Here is a 19068-nt window from a genome sequence, read left to right as displayed (position 1 = left end):
CAGTGTAACAACTCTGAAACACCTTATTGCCTCTTACGTCTTCTACTAAGAGATAATTTCTCTCAACCACGCTTTCTCAGGCTGATTTTTTTCCTGAGCCTGTCTGCAGGCTCGGGATCACATTGCGATCACATTGCCAACTGGGTACGCACACAAGGACAAGGCTGTCTGCAGTTTACCAGCTGAAACAGCATGCAGCTCCGAGCAGCAAAAGTTTCCTCAGTGTATAATCTAAGTGATAAACAGTTGTATAAACATCCACATAAAGAATCTTGAACTTAACGCCCCATTCAAAGTTGTTATTTCCTAAATAATCAAGAATACTGATAGGTGGCTTACATAACACTTTCCTTTCTTCTAAAGACATTACAGATTTAGTATATGCTGTCTATTTTTAAAACAATTAAATTTTTTTGACCAAGTTTACTCTAATTATTTAAATAATACTAGAAGTTTTAAAAATTTGCAAGATGTACTAAGATACCTGCTCATATAGGTTGGCCAACCAATTCATGCCTTTCAGTTGGTAACCCTTCAGTTTTCCATTGAAAATAGTAGGCTGTGGAATATCTTCTCCTGCCCGGATAGATGGGTTTGCTAAACTGTAGCTCTCTCCAAAGCCAGTACCGGACTTGTTAGCAGCCCGTAAAGCAGCTGCCCGACTCTCCTTCGCATCTTCATCAAATGATCTGGTCTAAACAGGAAGAGGAAAGTATGCATAAGATGATGAACATATTAATTTATCAAGAAACTGTATAGTAAAAGGCTTTACACTTCACATTAAGACATAGGATATCTGCAAGAAACTAACACAAAAAAAGCCTGTTGCTATAGCCCAAATCTTTATATTCTGGTTTTCTACCTGTTTAGCACAGAAAGTGGCAATGGAATTAAATTCAAATATGGCACCCAGGATTAAACAAACCTACTTGACTTGGTTGCTATGAAAGATCTTGGTTCTGTGGCCTTTACCAATTACTCCGCTTTCTCTTCTACTTCATGGATCCAAAAAATACATACCTGGGCCTGATGAATCTGGTAAGCATCCTCAGCATTCTTCAGAGCTTGGGCCTTGTAATAGTTACTATCTGAAAACAACATCTCCATGTTAGAGCTCTGCAGCAGTAACCACCCAAATTAACACACAGGTAAATTCCAGTAATTATAGCAGTGCTTCTTACATAGAAAGATTTTGTGCTTGAAATAGTAAGTTTGCAAGATAACGTGCAGAGTACAGTAAATTTCAAAAGAGTGCACAGGAAGGACTGTAGATGAATTGCTTACCGTAATCTTCTTGGGTGATGTTGACCACTACTCCTCCGCCAATATCAATCTGCCTTTGGGTAGAGCTGTCTTCCAGTTTGCGTAGGATTTCCTCCTGTATTCCATCGTGTCCAATATCTCGTTTACGACTCATAAAATGGGCATATAATTCAGTTTGTGTGATCAGGAAGTTAAGTTTTCGCTGCTGCCTCTTAGCCTAAAAGAAGAGCGTTTACAAAAAACAGATGAATGGGAAAAAAAAACAGGACAAAGGTTTAATCTTTAAAATATAACTGAAGAAAAAAATTTTAATCTAATAATATATCAACAACTAATCTATCGCAATTTTATTATGCACATCACTGTGATATCAAAATGCTAGAATACTAGTTGCACATGAGAACACTGACCACCAACCATAAACACCTATATAAATATAAAATTGCTGTAAATGAAAAATTCAGTAATCATGGCAAAGAACACCATAATCTAATGAAAGAAAGTTTAAAAGTTTTGTTTACACTGAAAAATGAAAAGATTGACAAAAACAAACAGGATTTTAGTGGTCTATAGTAAAAGAATTGAACAGTTGAAAAATCCTCTCATGACAACATAACTCCAACATTCTGTTATTTACTAGTAAAGAGAATTACAGTAGAATATGTGAAATGCATCACTAGTAATACAGTTGAGATATTATCACGGTTTGGGGTTCAGCAAGACATTGTAGAAACTCTGTTTGTTCTTCAGTTCTGGTTAAAAAATGCTATAGTTAGAAGTTGTCTATTAATCTAGGTCAGCTGAAACCTTCACAAAGTGCTTATGAACTTGCAAGAATGAGAGGAACGCAATAAATAAAAGCATAACATAAGCATAAAACTAAACATAAGGTATTCTAAAGATTCAGCCTTAGCTCATCGCCACACATGTAAGGTAACAACCATAAATCCACTAGAGAGCATTGGCAAGAAAACTTTTTCTTAAATTCAATCCCTATCACTCTGTAAGGGAGTCCATGAAGCTGTCATTTAGCCAAGAAAAAAGCAATCACAAAAAAATTCTGTGCCCCATATATAAATTATGATATCAGTTTATAGCAAGGGGAAAAAAGAGAAAAAAAAAGAAAATTCAATGTGCATGAAAACGTGGCTTGCCTTCTGGACCCAGAATGATGGGCAAACCATCACAAAAGCCTGGCCCTTACTAACACTGAGTTATGTATGTCTGTGAGACATGCTGCTTGTCTAATCCCTTTCTCCATTTCATTCACTTATAAAGAATTTACATAGTTTGAAGGCTTTTTTTATCAGCTCTAGCTAACGTTAGAAGAATTATGTAAAGAATTTTAAGATAGCAGTAGAAATACATGGAATACTGCTGAAACAGAACAAATAACTGCATTTCATGGCCTGGGTTTAGAAACTCAAATTATCCGGTCACTTCTGCGTCTCCTCAACAGATTAATTATCAGCAATCTGTGCTTTTGCTGTACCTCTCTCATCTCCTCATCCAGCTTGCGTTGCTCCAGAGCCTCTTTCTCAGCTCGTTTGCGATGTTCTTTTTCTACCTTTTCATACTTTTTCCAATAGAGAAGCATCTCCTTGGTAAGACGACGTGCTCGTGGTAGAGTTTCTTTACAGTTTTTCTGGGCCTGGATAGCAGCTCGACGTACCTCCCTCATGCACTGATGGGCAAGCTAGAGCGAAATAACGTTTTGGAAACAGTGGTAAAATGGGCAGACTTTAAAGAAAGCCAGCAATAAACAACATCAAATTTAATTACAACCAAGCCTGATCTGTCAGAAGAGAAAAACTGTGATACTTTACTCAGCAGTAACGCTTTTGAAATGGCATGAGAACATGAACTTCCAAAAACCTCCTGAGATGGTGGAGAAGACAAAACCTGAAGACAGTTTCAGCGTGGCGTGGTACTTTAAGGGTTGATCTGGTGCGTAGGTCTTTGAAAGGGACTCAGGAGACCAGAGTTCAAGGCCTGCCTGCAACTCTGACTCATCTATTCTAGACGCTCTTCTGTGGTACCCACGCTTTCTCACTGCTTTAATAAAGCTGCTACAACAGCAGTATTGGTGGAATACAATCCCATTCACATGTTAATATACTGAAAAGTGGGGGAGCATCCTACAATTTTCCTACCATCTCATGAAGAAGCATAATACAATGTGATTTTTCGCTCTAGTATAAATAAATTAATACCATTGTCGTAACGGTCAAAATTGCTGGGTTTGATGTTTATGAGAGGTTTTTTTCCTCCACTAAAATTTGCACATCAACAATTCTAACACACAGATTTCAAATGATCAAACAAAACGAAAACAAAGAAAAAAAAGCGGAATTTCAAAACCTTTAAGACTGCTGCATCACTCACTTGCTAAAATCCAGTTTGTGACACCTACAAACACAATAATCGCAGGCTATTTGCCCGGACATCACAAAGAAATCCACACTCTGCTAGCTAAGGAAGATCATAGGAGAGAACCTACCTACAGCAAAGTTTCTTAAATAAATACATGCAGGTCCTGTTTTCTGCATCCCTTACACAGAAAATGCTCCCTTTCTTGATAATGTATATACAAAACGGAATATTTCCTACATCATGTCTCTGATGATTCTCAGCCATACACCTGATTACCTTTTCATTAGCCATATAAATGAACCAGACATTTGAAAAATGCTCAGAAAGCCATTACCAAGTGTTCCTAAAGTAAAGCCTTCTAGATAGAAACAATGACACTTCCCAGAGAAGACTCTGATGAGGAGATAAATTCCTTTTGCAATCACTTAAGCAGAAAATTGTTCTATTTTTAATCTCAGCTCCTATATATATTTATGTAAATTAACACATTTAAGATTCCAAGAGTCCCTTTGATTGAAACAAGAATGCTTAAACCAGCAAATCCTAGCTAGCGGATAGATGGGCAGTTCAAAAGCCAACAAAGCATACTGAAGTCATTAATTTATTGTATCAAAGATCAGTAAATTAAAAATGTACAAACTAAATCTTATGAAAGCCAAAAAGATCTCATGAAAGAAATTCATGTTGCTCGTTTCATCTGTTGCTCATGAAACACGCCAAAATGACACACCTAAAAAATGAAAAGCCTTATATTAAATGACAAATTACTTCTATACAGTGCTTTCTCCTATACTGCCCTGCTAGTACAGTCAGTATTATAAGAAAGAGAAGAAACATAAGGAGGTTACAGTTTGCTTATTACATCCAGTACAAGTAACAGTATAAAGCTAAACACTTACCTTTTTGCTGTTGGTTAGGAAAAGGTTGCGAGCTGAGGCTTTTTGTTTGTATGCCTATAAAAGAATACCATCTTAAAATTAGTTAAAGGGTAATGGCTTCACAGTGTTTTAAAAGATCACTACCCAGCCTTCAGCAGATATATGTGCCAATCTCAGCCATGCACACTATTGTATAATTGGGTACAGGTACTGTAAGTATTTTTTATTTTGACTGAAACAGCTTTTCATCTTTAATTATTGAAACTATACATAAACGTATTCCAACTCCTGAAGGAAGCATATAAAACATCTCCTTTTTCAGGATTGTTTCTTTAATTACTACTATTGCAAAGCAGGGTTCTCCTACTCCACTGTTATCACTGAAGTAAAAAAAAATAATTTCCACTGTTTCCCAAAGATGTTAAGAATTAATGTAGATCCTATGTTCTCCACATGATCAAAATCAGTCTTTTGAAAAAATAAGGTCTACCACACTGCACATATCCTTTGCCTAGCTTCTAAGTTCATAAAGGTTGCTATAGCCATCACTCATATTCAACTTCCTAGAATTCAAAGTCTGTTAACTGTGAACTCCAAAAAGCAGGTTGTAAGGTCCACTCTGATCACATCTCAGAAAACTGGCGACAGTGAACCCAGCTTTCTATTTCAAATGTGCCTGAAGCTCGTCCTGTAAATAGCACAAACACTTTTCCCTAGACTGTTTCTGAAATAAGTTTCAGAAAAACCCACATGCTACAATGATTGAAACACTCCTTTCCTGAACTTTATGTAAAACCCAGATATTGCTTTGCTCTACAATTGCTATCCTGCAGATTAGCAGGAGTACCAGCTAGAGTTTACTGTACTACTCAAAGAAAAGGGTTGGATAGCCAAATGAAAGCAGTGGCAAAGCACTGCATGATCCACTTAGATGTCACTGATGACAAGAAATTCGAACTACGCTTTGCTTACGGATTACAGAATATGAGTTTGGTCATTAATGACCATCAGAAAAATCAGGTCTTACTTCACTCTGTTTTTCCAAGTGTCAACTCCCCACTAAGTTAATTTTCTATTTCACCTTCTTGCCATCATCACTGCTCTAGTGCCATTAGCCAAACTCACCTTTGGCAACTCCTTTTTAACAATGCTAAGCCACACTTTCCGCCGACGTGCATTAAGTTGCTCAATAGTCAAATGCTTTTTCTTGGACCCAGGTGGCGGTGTATCATGAGAAAACTTGGCAAAAACTTTGGTCTGGTGATGGTGGCGTCGTGGTGACTCCTCTGAAGAGAGTTCTTCATCTCGTCTCCTCTTTTTCTTTACTTTTTTCAACTTGCCTGCATGGCAACAATGATCATAAAAATAAATTTCTTTTTCTGTTTTTGGGATACGTTTAGTTAGGCATCTTTCCCGAGTAAACTATCCTAGTCAATTTATGTGTGGAATCAACAAAAAAGCCAAACTTATCCAATTCTGGTACCATCCATTTATCATATTAGATATTTCCTCATCACTTTATAATGGAAAGATTTTCCTGTTTAATAAACAGAGTGGTGAAATGCAATTTCTCCACCCAGGGAAACATGCCTTAGGAGTTAAAATGTCTGGGCCCTGGTGCAATGTTTCTTGCTTTGTGGTAAAATTCTACTTAAAGACATGTAAAGGTAAGACATCTAAGGGTAACAACATTAGCACGTGGTAGGGTAAGTCTCAAACCAAACTCCTCAGCAGTTGAAAGAGATTGGCATGTTATCATGTATTACAGATACCGGCTTTCAGAGGAAACTGATAGTGGTATCAGGTATTAAAAATACTGTTTGTGAGTATGCAAAATCATGGATGCTGCAAGATTACTGGAGGAAAAAAAAATACACAGTTAAAAGAACTTGCAGAAAGATAGGAAGGAAGGAAGCCCAAAATAGCCCCCTTAAAACAGAGCTCAAACTTAAGTACTTGCACTAGAGAGAATTCACCTTACGCTGACAGTACACAGCCTTCTCTTCCTGCTTCCTTACAGATTTACAGCTGCTGCCAGCTCAGTCAAGAAAGGAAACTGTACTTCCTGGCAAACATGCATCTGAGAAACTCCAGCTGAGAGGTTACAGAAGTAATTCTATTTTAACTCATATTGGACATCAATTCTGAGTTCCCTCTAATTTCCAGAAAACACTCTCACACCCTATCATTTCTTGTTCACTAGAATTACATATTTAGGAATAACTGCATCAGGTACTGGGTAAGTTCTTATATTTTTCAAGGAATTATCGTGTTTTCAAAAAACTCTGAGTAAACGTACCATGATACACAACGGTATTTATGGATTCCAAAGCAATGAATAAAGCTATACGGTACTTACTGCCTAAGTCTTTTATTCTAGATTCAGAGGTCCACAGAGAAAATCTAAAGCCATGAACTCTCAATTCACATTCCTTTTTTTCACCCTAGCTTTCTAGAAGCCAGAAGATAAAGCACAGTATTTTCTGAAGATTTTTTCTTTGACAGAACTGGATATTTCCATGCAAAACCCAAAAGTTTTGAATATTTATGTTTATTCAAAGGAAATAATGTAGGATAGAAGTTTAATCACAGCAGCCACTTAAAAACACAAGGTTAGTGACTTTACCTTTTAATTTTTTCTCTTCTTTAAACTTCTTTTTCTTGGGCCCTAGCAGGTGGCGCTGCTGCTCGTAATAAGGATCATGCGTAGACAGCAGTCCCGCACTGTAGTACTGATATTGCTGCAACTGAAGTGGATGTAAATGAGCACAGTAATGGAAAACAGGTATAGCAGAAAACAGAGATAGCAGGTAAACAAGTTCAGATCTTCATCATAAATAAGAAACCAGAAAACATGCACTTCTCCATATTTAGCATTATTATCAAGGATCACACAGTGTCCAAAGTGAAACCACTGGTCCCAGAGGTGGCCTCCAAGTTCTAGGCTGGGAGCGAAGCCCACCCAGTTAAGTAAGAGGGGAGGAGCGGGCAGTGAAGCTTACACTTTCAAAAGATACTGCTCCATCTTTCCCATAGTGGTGCTGCCCAGCAAGCTAGCACATTACATGAAGTGGTCCAATCACGGACCTGCTATTTGTTTTGCTTGCATTCCCAAATTACATACGTGTTCTACTTTACCATTCCAAAGGATGTAAAAGGATGGGTTTAGATAAAAGGCATTTAAAAGATTTCCACAAGGACAAACAACTTGAACATTCAGATTGTCTAGTAAAAACAGAGCTGCCTTAGCATTTTTTTCCCAAATTATGAAAAAAGTCAGTGTATTCCCAGCATTATTCAACTAAAATATTAAAGAACTACACAGAGGTTACATATAAACAGGCAAATTAAAGACACTACAGGTCAGAAATTAACTGTTTAAAACCTAAGCATACTATTAAGTTAATAATAGATTTTTAAAGGTGAGAACATCAGCATAAACAAACTTTTTTGGACAGATGTGTTTCCCCCCTTCATAACTGTGTACTGCTGATCTGACAATACCCTGATTATTTCCATTGGATATTATTTCTTACTAGTTTGGAAATAAATATTTGTGCAAAATCTAACAAAAGTTATGACCCGTGTAAAAATTGGGTGTATGAATATTGGTGTAGTTATGTACTATTTCAAAAAGCTAACACAATCTCGCTTTAGAACTTAACAAGTAAACGAAGGAAAGAAGTGGACAGAAGCAAAGACCTGGGTGGGAAAATATTTCTTCACTCTTCTGGAGAAATTTCAAAAGAATACAAAACAAGGAGACAAATTTTAGTTTCAGACACATCCTCTGATAGCAGAATAGGATAACTTCCTTCATCTGAGACTACTTTCTGGTGCAATTCAAAACAGCGGTGAAAATAATTTCTGCAAAAGCCCTTATAATTTGAAGAAATATATTATTAGAATTAAAAGAGTCATAGAATTTGGCCTAACATTACGAAAAATGCAGAAATGCGGCAGGCTATTTTCTTATAAGATGGGGTAAAAAGGGAATATGAGAAGAAAATCCAAAATAAAAAAGAAACATAAAAAAGAAAAAAAGAAAGTCAAGTAAAACCCAAAAGAATGACAGAAAACAGTAAGGAAGAAAACTAGGAACTCCCCTTCAAGAAGGTAAACATCATCGTCACCTCAACGTATGCAACGTATGCAAGATGATGCAAGTATGCTGCTTTAGGTTTAAATATACAATTTTAGTCTTGAACAGCAGCTACTACCTGTATTAGTATTTGACCCACAGCACCTCCGTTTTCATATGTATTATCCAAATCTTGTATTCTAGCACCCTATATTTGCTCTAGTGACTGGGACAGAGCATTGTGGAAGCTGTATGTAACACATGTGCCAGTACTAGCTGCATAAATTATTGACAGATTCTCAGCATAAGGCATCAACAGCTTTTCAGTCTGTATGTAATTAAATAACCCTTGTCTGAAACTGATGTTAGATTGTTCTAGCCTACCAAACAACAGGATATTTTCTAGTCTACAAAATATTACGGTTTTTGATAAAAACGTAAGAGCAGTTACAAGAATGCAGTTAAAGGAAAGAATAAAAATCAAGGAAATGTAAAAATTCTGGATTTTTACCTCTTTGTCTTTGCTATATTTACTTTGATGCAGTTTCTTATATTTGTGTAATCGCAGCATATTGTGAAGTTCCTCCCTTGAAAGAGAAAATTCTTCTTCCTCCTCTCCGTCCTCATCACTTGGTGAATCTGTGTCACTGGAGTCATCACTCAGAAGGATACTCTAACAAGAATAAATGGAAACTAATTTAACAATCACAATTCCCTATATTGAATTGTTTATTTATGCAAAGCACTCTTGAGCCTTTACCTAATAAAGGGCTGCAGGTCTGGCCCAACAACAATACTTAATATTTACAAAATGTCTTCCATCTGAAATGCCTCAAATGGAAAATAGTTTTCTGAGGTACAGTACTGTGTAGTACTAATCTAATACACATTTTCTGATTTGGTGGGAGGTAGTTTTCTGTTAGTTTGGTGATAGTTAAGTCATTTTAGAATCCACTTTGTCTGTTCGTGGTCTCAGAAAAGCAGCAGTGAGAAAATCCAGGATACCAGTAGGGGCATTTTGTGATGTATGGTTGCAGGTACTTTCCTACCCTATTTGTAGTTTGTCCTGCTATTCTACCACTTCCACCTGCATCAGTTGCAGCAGGTTTGGCTCTTGTCTGACCTCTTGTGACCTCTTTTTGCCAACTAGAGAAGGCTACAGTACAATGAAAATGCAAAGATAGCATAAAGCCACCATTCCACTCTATCCTTCCGTCCTCATTTGGACCTTGTACTGAGTTCATCTTAGAAACAAATTTTCAGCCGAGTCCCAAATGTCCATTTAATATATGTCATAACAGCTCATTTTAATTTGGACAGTGTACTAAAATTACTTCAAATTTCTGAATGTATACTCACTGTGAAATTTAACTAAAATGCTGCTGTTGCTCACCAAAACTGAAATGTCTACTGTCCATTTTGCTACACGATGAAAATGAAAGCCTCAAATCTACAGAGACTATAATTCTATTTTGTTCTACCCGAAGTCTAATACAATATTCATTACCAGCAGTCACATACTCTTCTTTGTTTCCACTTCCATGATGAGAAGCCTCTGTAGAATCTACTTTTTGCTTTGGTAAGTGTTTTTTCTTAATATGGGAAAAACAAAACAAAAAACCCATTCCTTTCCTCTTAGCAAGGGACACTAGCTCCAGTTACCTCAAAAAAACATAGCACAGTAAACAAGCCAATATAGAACAAGATAAAGAATTCATTTGGAGCCCTCTTTTCAGCAACACAAAATATTACCACATCTCTGTATCACTTTATGCCTCTTTTTCAGTGTGAGATTTTGCATCAATTAAATTGCATCATATGATTTAGGGCAGCTCTTAAAACACATTAGTCTAGCTTTCTGAGCTCTCAGTAGTACGTGTAAAGTAAAATTAAATGGACTACTGAGATAAGAACAAACAAACTTACTGTAAACTCACTGTATTTGTGATAATGCTCTGACCAGTGCTCAACTTATTTTCTTGTTGCTGTCTGCTTGCTTGCATGTTTCTACACTATGATCTATGTCGGATGACAAGATGGAATCACTCACCACTCTCTACAGGGTGTTGACTGGAACTCTACTCACAGATTTTGTAATAGATGCATTTCTTTCCAATATTCTTACCTTCAGCCACTTTCTGCTTTTCTTCAGTTTGGAAAAGTTATACAAGCTCCCTTTTTCAGACTTTGGTTCTGTTTAGCGAAAAAATAAAAATAAAGTTCTTAAGAAATAATGCTTTTCCCAGCTTATCCCAAAGAACGCAGAGATTCAACCTAGTGCATGCCCACCTGGCTGCAGTACTCCATTCAGGGAATGTGTGTTCAGCATCCCGGAATTCCCTGCTCCAGAAGACTCCCCGAGCAAAGAGTTTGGAGGCTCTTCCTTAACTTGCATCAGGGGATCCCCAGACTGAGGCAACAAAGGATTGTCATCCAATCCATCTTCACTTTCATCGCTGCAAGAAGATACGTAATGTCGTGACAATGAAAGGAAAATATTCAAAAGAGGAGACACTCATGCAACTTTCTTACATGTGGCCATTTGTCTAAAGGTTTTAGAACTGAGACAGCTTCAGATGTAATTTTACACATTAGAAATATTGCTGTTAATAATTTCCCGTTAACCCCTCAGAAGTAGTTAATCATCAGACCAGGCTGGCTATGCTATCAACCTGCACCTTCAGTCTTTAACTAGGTATCTAATTTGAGAAGCATGAACTAAGCAAGAAACTAATATCAAGTCAAATCAAAGCACAATATTGTCATCCTCAGCACTACTGTACACGTGAGAAATATAAAGCTGTACTTTTTCTACTCCTTGTGTGGATCTAACTACATGCGTGTAAATATACCTGTTATCTATTACCCATACAGTTACCAATTCTGTAACTCTACAATTCCAAAACACTGATGAAATTAAATGTAAATTGTTTTGGGACAGAAACATACCTTGATGACACACTTCTCATTGCTACAACCTACTTACATATAAATTCTGCATCTGACAACAGTCTTTGCATTTCACTTACGGCTACAGGCCATCTCCCTGAAAAATCACCTTAGTTCATCTTACTTTTTGCAGACAAAGAAAGTTCTGGCCACTCAGTTACGAAAAAGAGCTTTAAAACATTATGCTAATTTGTACGTGGGCTGGCAACACACTGAATTATCAGTGTGAGCTAAGAGAAGCACAGTGCAAAATCTTTAAAGGAGAAGAGTTTATGATGAATAAGTCACCACTAAACCCTTAATATGGTGTTGCCTGGGAACAATATAATAAAAATGCTTGTCTTTCCTTGATATTCCCAACGGAAAATGGAAAAGGTTTTGGTACCTGGATATACTCCTGTTAAAGATGGCAGACGTCTGTCGTAAAAACTGATCCAGTTGCAGAGCTTTCTCCAGATACTGCAGATAAAGAGGTTTTGCCAGCTCTGAGCAGCTGCCATCCTCCCTGGCACCCAGCTCTGAGGCCATAGAACAAACTTCTCCTCATGCACAGGTGCCTCTGAACACACAGCTGGTAAGAAGAAACAACAGTCATCATCACCACCACCACCACCTCTGAAAGCAACTCGGTGAGCAGGCAAATGTACAGCACGCAAATGTACAGCACGCTACGCCAAATGCTAATATTTCGCAGAACACATAACTGAGGTAGTTCTGGGCAAAAAGCTGAGGTCGCAGTTCATAGGTATATTAAACAAACAAACAAACAAACAGAAATTCACACTAAACTTTCCACCACAATATTACAATAGCCAAAAACTAGATTCGTAGTTTTCTGTTTTCTGACTTCATGGACGCCGTTTGATAGAAATGAGCACTGCACTGACCTCCTATGATAATCCAAGTGGTGACATAGAAATGCAAAGTACAATGAAGCCAGTCCTTGAACACCTAAAGTAAACTTTCATCACTATTAAAGATAACATGTTTAACTCTGAACAGAGGGCAGCCGTGTATCATGAGAGTTGAATGAAAGCAATTAAGTTATTATTCTTAAGTTGAATCACATATATAAACTTACTCCAAGAAGGAAGAACTACTGAAAATATTGTTCTTCTGCTGTTTTCACCATTCAGTTCACAGCTGTAGTCTACAGAATACTTGTAAGACTTTTCCTCTACTTTAAAGCAATGCTACTCTTACAGCACTCACAACATAGCTGTCACCTGTTGACAAACAAGCTACAAATACTTGACCAAAAAAACTTCCATTCTAAAATTCAACTGTTATCTTTATTAAAGAAAAAGTAACACATAATCAACAATTTATTACATACTTTTTATATTTACAAATTTAGAACATACTCTAGCTTTGTAGTTTTTCAACTAGTAAAAATGGCCTGGCTGATTTTCATTTTTTATTTGTTCTCAGGATTTTAGATTCTTAGAAAAACAAACACATCCCCCCTGCAATATCAGCATAATACATACTTTAAAAACAAAACTATCAAAACATTTTATTGCTCTGTCAACTGCAGTTTTATTTTCCTTCAACTACAAAAGATGTCATAACAACTGTTACAGTAATAGCTCTGTCAACTGGAATTTTATTTTTCTTCGATTACAAAAGATGCCATCATTGTTATAATAATAGTGAGAAAGATAATTTTAAATCATTTCCAAAGTCACAGTTGTACTGTATAAACGAAAGTGCTGTCAATACCCTAAATGTGGTAATATTTACTAATAAATAAGTGCCTTAAGCTTTTGCTTCTGGTAGAGGACAAAAATAAAATCAGTCAGCTTTTGAAAGACTTAGATTAATCGTTCTTCTGAAGGATTCTTCTGGTTTCTATCACTACTTAAAAATACTACAAAACCTGAAGCAAACTTCACATTAATTTACTGCAAAATGTTTTATATTTGTTCAATTATTAAATTGTTAATGACTAAATTGTTTTAAACTTATATAAGTGAAAACACAGATGGAATATCTGGTCTTCAAATTGTTCTTTCTTCGTGTATACAGTCTGAAAACCAGCACCTAACTTTTTCCAAGTCTTTTATCCTCAAAAATTACAGAACAGATTCAGAACTTCTAAAGTTACAAAAAACTATGATAAGTGATTACCACCTTGCGACTAGTGGCTGTGGTTGAACAAGAGCAATTTTTATTATTTCTTAATAAACACCTAGCCTTGAATTAACATCTTTACCCACATAGAATAAACAACAGCATGCCAGAAGTTGTCAGATGGGATAACAGCCCTCATTTAAAAATTATTTTTTGACTGAAGCTATCTAAGTTCAGCTTTCTATATGCTAGATCTTTGTGCAACTGACAGCAACAGAATGACTGACCTCTTTACCAAATACCCATTTCCAGCAGAGGTTAACAGACAGAACAAAGCACCTGAAAGCTTTCCCTATAATAAGGGTATTAAGATTCATGTTTTCCAAGAAACTTTCATCTACATATGTCAATTTGCTTAACAGCCATCTGAAAAAAAAAAACCTGTCTTCCAAGAGACAGGGCCAGGAAGAAAGTAAAGAGGTTAGAAAACGAGAGGAAACATGAAACTTGTGTCTCTGATGGAAGAAATCATTCAGGAGGAGATAGAAAAGGACACCACAAAGGTGAAAGTGTTTTTTTTTCAGATCGCCTATAAAGATGATATATATTATAGGAGCAAGATTCAATCCCTAGTCTCATACCAGAAAAAGTACGGTAATCCATTTTATCACTCCATTTCAAAATGTATCCATCAACAGTATGTGTTGTGTGAGCATGGTGGTATTTCACCTTCCCAGCCAAAATGTCACGTGCAACCATTGTTTAATGATTTTGCTCAGAACCACAAGGCATCTTTCACCTGTCTGCTCTTTGCAAAAAACCTCCTTCCCAAAACTCCACATCTGGTAGCATTGCCTGTCCTCGAGGCACTGCGGCAAAGAGCCCCAAGGGGCACAAAGCACGCAGGACTTCATTTGGATTCACCGCCTCCAAGGAAGCTAACAAACCAAATGTGCTCTTTTGCACCCCAATGAGCCTTGCCCTCACAAAACTATACAAACTTAACAGCAAAATAAAGGGAAAGAATTAGAGATAGATTTGAGATCAAGTTTTTAATTGCAGGATAGACAACAGGCCAGATGCAAAACAAACACAATCACATTCCTGATCTAAAATGAGTTAACTGGATGCTTTTCTAGCTGCCCAGACGCACTTGCCTAAGCGCTGGTCTAAGTGGATCCACCAGACAGGACCAGTGCCTCTCCTCGGCACAGCCAATGGCTGGCTCCACAGCCTGGCTCCAGGCTCATACAGCTTAGGAGATAACCCAGAAGACTATTTCTTTACCTGTTAGATATAAATGACCCTATGAAAAGAAGATGCTATCAGATATGTTTAGTAATTAGAAAACTACGATATTTTCTGAGCAGCTCCTCATTCCTACTGCAGAGAGTTCCCAGGCAAATATGAAAGCAAGTGTTAATACCCTCTGTCTGCAATGACTGCAGTAACTGCAGAGAGTAGGTTTCCTTCCATATTTTAACACATTAAATCCCCTTGTTGTGTACACTATGCTAAGCCTGTCTCATCCGTAGTTTTCCAGATACCCGTGTTCTTAAATATTACTTCCCAGATCAGGAAACCTTACATTTCCGCATTTAATAAAGTCCTCCTTGTGCTGACATAGTGTAAGTACTCTGCATTTCACCCATAGAAAAAGACAAGCTTTTGCTTGTCTTCCTATTTTAATTGTCCCAAGAGGCTCCTGTACATGCAAAGTTAATTACTCTTGTCCTCAAAACAGTTACTGCCTGTATCCAGCCTACCGAATAAACAAATAAGCAGAGGTGAGCCAAAAAATATTCTTAAATGTATTAACAATGCCCAAAACAAATTCAAATTTAGTAAGTGTTACACAGGCATATTGAAGAGAGAATAGCTCAGCTACTGAATTCAGCCTTTCATTTATTTATGTGCTAACAGTGATTCTCTGCTGATCAAAGTAATAATAAGGGAAGCTAATTGACAGATTCTTCTTTATTCTCTGTTCTTTTGTTCTCACTCTAGGTTTTAAGAAACAAGGACTTCCAAAAACTGCTTGAATACTGAAGCAAGAGAAGATGGGAACAAACAAGTGAGAGGCACGCCACAGCCTGATCCACTACAGTAGGTAACGGTGTTCAGGACATCACCAAGACATTGCTTCAGTGGATTTACATGGTGATGACATTCATTCCACTTACCTTTGCCATTTTTGAAACAAATCTATCCTTTTGCCTGCTCAGTTTAAGAAAGATCACAGAAATACAAATTTTCAAAATGTTTTCATTACTGATGGTAACATTTAGGTAAATACTCATGTTACAGGTGGTAAAATCACTGGATGCTGCAGAGTAATCCTTCTGCCATCACGACTCTCATACTGATATATGCCAATTTTATGTTAAGTTTCAGTACCAAATTCAGTAGTTATTTGCTTTCTCCCTTCATCTCTCCTAGAGTTGTAACAGTTTAGAAAATTGGCATTTGGAAATAAATAGCTGCTGCACTGCCTGGCTGGCACTTTGAATCCGCTAACATTCTTACTTAATCAGAAGCTCACACTGAAACCATTTAACTGCACCATGTGGCCCTTTCAATTATTAAAGACACAAGTAAAATACCAGGATCTGAGTTTAGGGTTTTTTTATATATATATACCTCTATATATCTCTCAACTTCATACAAATAACCTTCACTATCATATATATTGTTTTAAAGATCTAAGTTCAGTTCTGAAGAAGCCTTCCTTATCCTGTTTTAAATCACATTGCTTATTTCAATGTTAACGTAGATCTGGGATTTCTTCACTCTGTTTTTCAAGACTGCCCATTACAACGTCTAGTCAGTAAGTAAACACCCAGCACTGGAGAAGAAACCTCCAAGGACGTCCTCGGAGAGCAGAGTTATGTTTTACAACAAGGTTTCTAAGTTTTATACCCACTGACCCACACCAACCAAACAGCAAAAACACCGCTCTCAGGAAGCTTAGGTTTAAAAGTAGATTCTCCCCGTTTAAACAGATATCCACGGGCTATTTCTGAATGAAGTCCAACAAGTTTTTGCTACCGATATCAATTTAAAGGAGAAGCCTCATAAGTGGCAAGAGCGCAGTTTGGCACTTGTGCCTAGCTGCAAGCTAGAAAGGATTTGCTTTTTGTACAGCTGTTTGAAATAGTACTTCTTCCTCCAGGAGTCTCTTGTTTCTCTTTTTTTTTCCTTCAGTTGCTGGCATCTCTACACCTCAGGCCCAGAGGATTACTTTTTCTTCCTTTATGCCTAACACTAACATCAAACATTACAGTAAATAATTATAACAACTAGACTCCTAGCTGAGGGCACATACACAAACACAAGCTGCCACGGAGGTATAAGGTACAACAGAGCCGCTGACCCACAGTACCCCTTCTTCACCTGTGACAAATGCAAGGCAAATCAGGGAGGTAAAACGAATTCAGTCAGTCTCGCCTGCCACGCACTAAGTGCGTGTATATGAAGTGTTAGCAGATGAGCACACTTATTTGTTCAAGTATTTCAGCCCACAACAGAGTTTCTTACCTCTCCTCTGTCCAACCGGTGTAAGCACACTGACAAAACATTCAGGGGACAAAAACCTGAAATCCCAGTTTACACATGCAAAGTATGTATTCCTCATATCCCTATTTACAGCATTGAAAGTTTTATCCATAAAGCAGGATTAAAAACTAGAAGCAAGAATACAACCTTCTATGCTATTTTAGTCCCCTCACAATTTTAGCAGTTTCCTGTTTTTTCCCCACACACGCTTTGCATTTTGACACCAATTTATTAAGAGAGATTTTCCAAACTGATACAAACACCTAAGATACTTTTCTTTCTTGAAGAAATTTACAATTGAGACATACAACTCTCATCAGAATAGCAGAATACTGTAAGGATTTCCTGTAGTAACATCTCCAGAATAACCCCTGACACAAACATACATATCCACAGAAGATTAAGTCAAGATCTATACAGAAAACTTACATTAGTACAGTAATATCAGTTAGGTATATTTTTGTCAGATTTCTTTATAAGCATGTAATCTCTAATACAGACAATTGTGGTGGCATAAAAAGCTTGATGAGGTATTTTGTTTGGAGGAGAATTACACACTCTTCTTTCCCCTCTCACATTTTAGCTTGCTTTGATAAATGTCTACTTACCCTGACAACCATTTTCCAGAGCAGACTATATGCCAGGTCTTAAAGCAAAATATAATCCCCATATAGTCTTTTTTATGGCAGTGTCTTAAATACAACTTTAACACAGAAGAGATTATTGCTTTAAAAAAAACAGATAGGAGGATATTTCACAGGAGCCTAAGGCCCTCAGTCTCCACTAAACTCAAACTGAATGAATAAAAGACACAACTGAATGTGAGTTCACACCATTTCAGTTTGAAATTAAAAAGAAGCCATTTTAATTGCTTTTCTGAGTAACGAAATCTAGTTAAAACTAGATACTGTCCCGTATACAGTACTTTACTTCGCTGTTTTGCTTTTGTGGTAAGGTTTTATATTGTTTTCCAAGGAATGAGACAGCATTTCATTGATCTCTCTTTCATCTTTTAATTGCTTTTAAATACAGAGAAGAGGAGCCAGTGGGGCATAGGCTCTGAATTTTCTAATTGCCGAAATAACAGTCACAGATAGAGCCTAATTTATGATTTTTTTTTTAAAAAAAAAAAGCTGTACAGCTCTACAAAAATTTTATCAGAAGCATAAGTGAACAACAGAATACCTTAAAACATACCGAACACAAAAGTTGGAATGTCACAGTTCTGCTTCCATGTTTAAACTAGCAGAAAAATGACTAGCAGAAACACAAACCTATTTAATTGTTCAATTAGAGTAAGTCTTGTCCCAAAAGGGCAATTAACGGTATTTATGGAGACCTCTGACGATGCATCCATACCCTCTGCACTACATAACAGCACCAACTGTTACCGTCACATATTGCCATTGCTTCACTCCTCCTCTCTCTGTGTACACAAAATACAAACTGCAGAGATGTTTTCAGTTTTGTTTGGTTTTTACTCCCTCCACCCAGACCACGAAAAGGGAACTACGTCCAAGAAAGCTCTAAGAGGACCATTTTCTTCTTGCCATCTAAATCAATCCCTAGCATGTAATTTAGCTTGTCAAATAACACGCTTATTACAGAATTTACAGCTTATTACGTTATATCCAAATGGAACAAAACTTGCTCATTTGAACAGTCAAGAAATGCAAGGCAGTATTTTAAGCAACTTTAACAAGATACATGTGAGAGATGGACTAGAAGTGAATTACAGGGAATATCCTTAAACACTGGGAAAAGGTTCAAGCTACAGTCCTATTTTTTGTACTTTTCCCTCACTATCTAACCAACCTCTGGATGTCATGACGTACTCTTACACATACACATTAAAGGAATGACAACACAAATACATCATTTCTGATTCATGTAAAT

At 37.0% G+C, this 19068-nt stretch overlaps 1 protein-coding gene across 1 annotated transcript in view; it reads right to left on the bottom strand.

Moving 5' to 3' along the window:
• INO80 (INO80 complex ATPase subunit) overlaps positions 1 to 19068 on the bottom strand; it is a 69010-nt gene that overhangs the window by 48128 nt on the left and 1814 nt on the right. Inside the window, exons 2-12 of the mRNA XM_075152158.1 lie at positions 11930 to 12115; positions 10885 to 11051; positions 10721 to 10788; positions 9107 to 9268; positions 7141 to 7261; positions 5640 to 5854; positions 4536 to 4589; positions 2756 to 2959; positions 1285 to 1480; positions 1021 to 1088; positions 485 to 694 (exon numbers count right to left, since the gene is read on the bottom strand). Of these exons, the coding sequence (XP_075008259.1) occupies positions 485 to 694; positions 1021 to 1088; positions 1285 to 1480; positions 2756 to 2959; positions 4536 to 4589; positions 5640 to 5854; positions 7141 to 7261; positions 9107 to 9268; positions 10721 to 10788; positions 10885 to 11051; positions 11930 to 12072 (1608 nt within the window). The 5' untranslated portion in view covers positions 12073 to 12115. The remainder of the gene's footprint in view (positions 1 to 484; positions 695 to 1020; positions 1089 to 1284; positions 1481 to 2755; positions 2960 to 4535; positions 4590 to 5639; positions 5855 to 7140; positions 7262 to 9106; positions 9269 to 10720; positions 10789 to 10884; positions 11052 to 11929; positions 12116 to 19068) is intronic.

The sequence above is a fragment of the Calonectris borealis genome, chromosome 5 (assembly GCF_964195595.1).
Source record: "Calonectris borealis chromosome 5, bCalBor7.hap1.2, whole genome shotgun sequence".
NCBI classification, from domain to species: Eukaryota; Metazoa; Chordata; class Aves; order Procellariiformes; family Procellariidae; genus Calonectris; species Calonectris borealis.
This window is presented reverse-complemented; position numbering and strand designations above follow the sequence as displayed.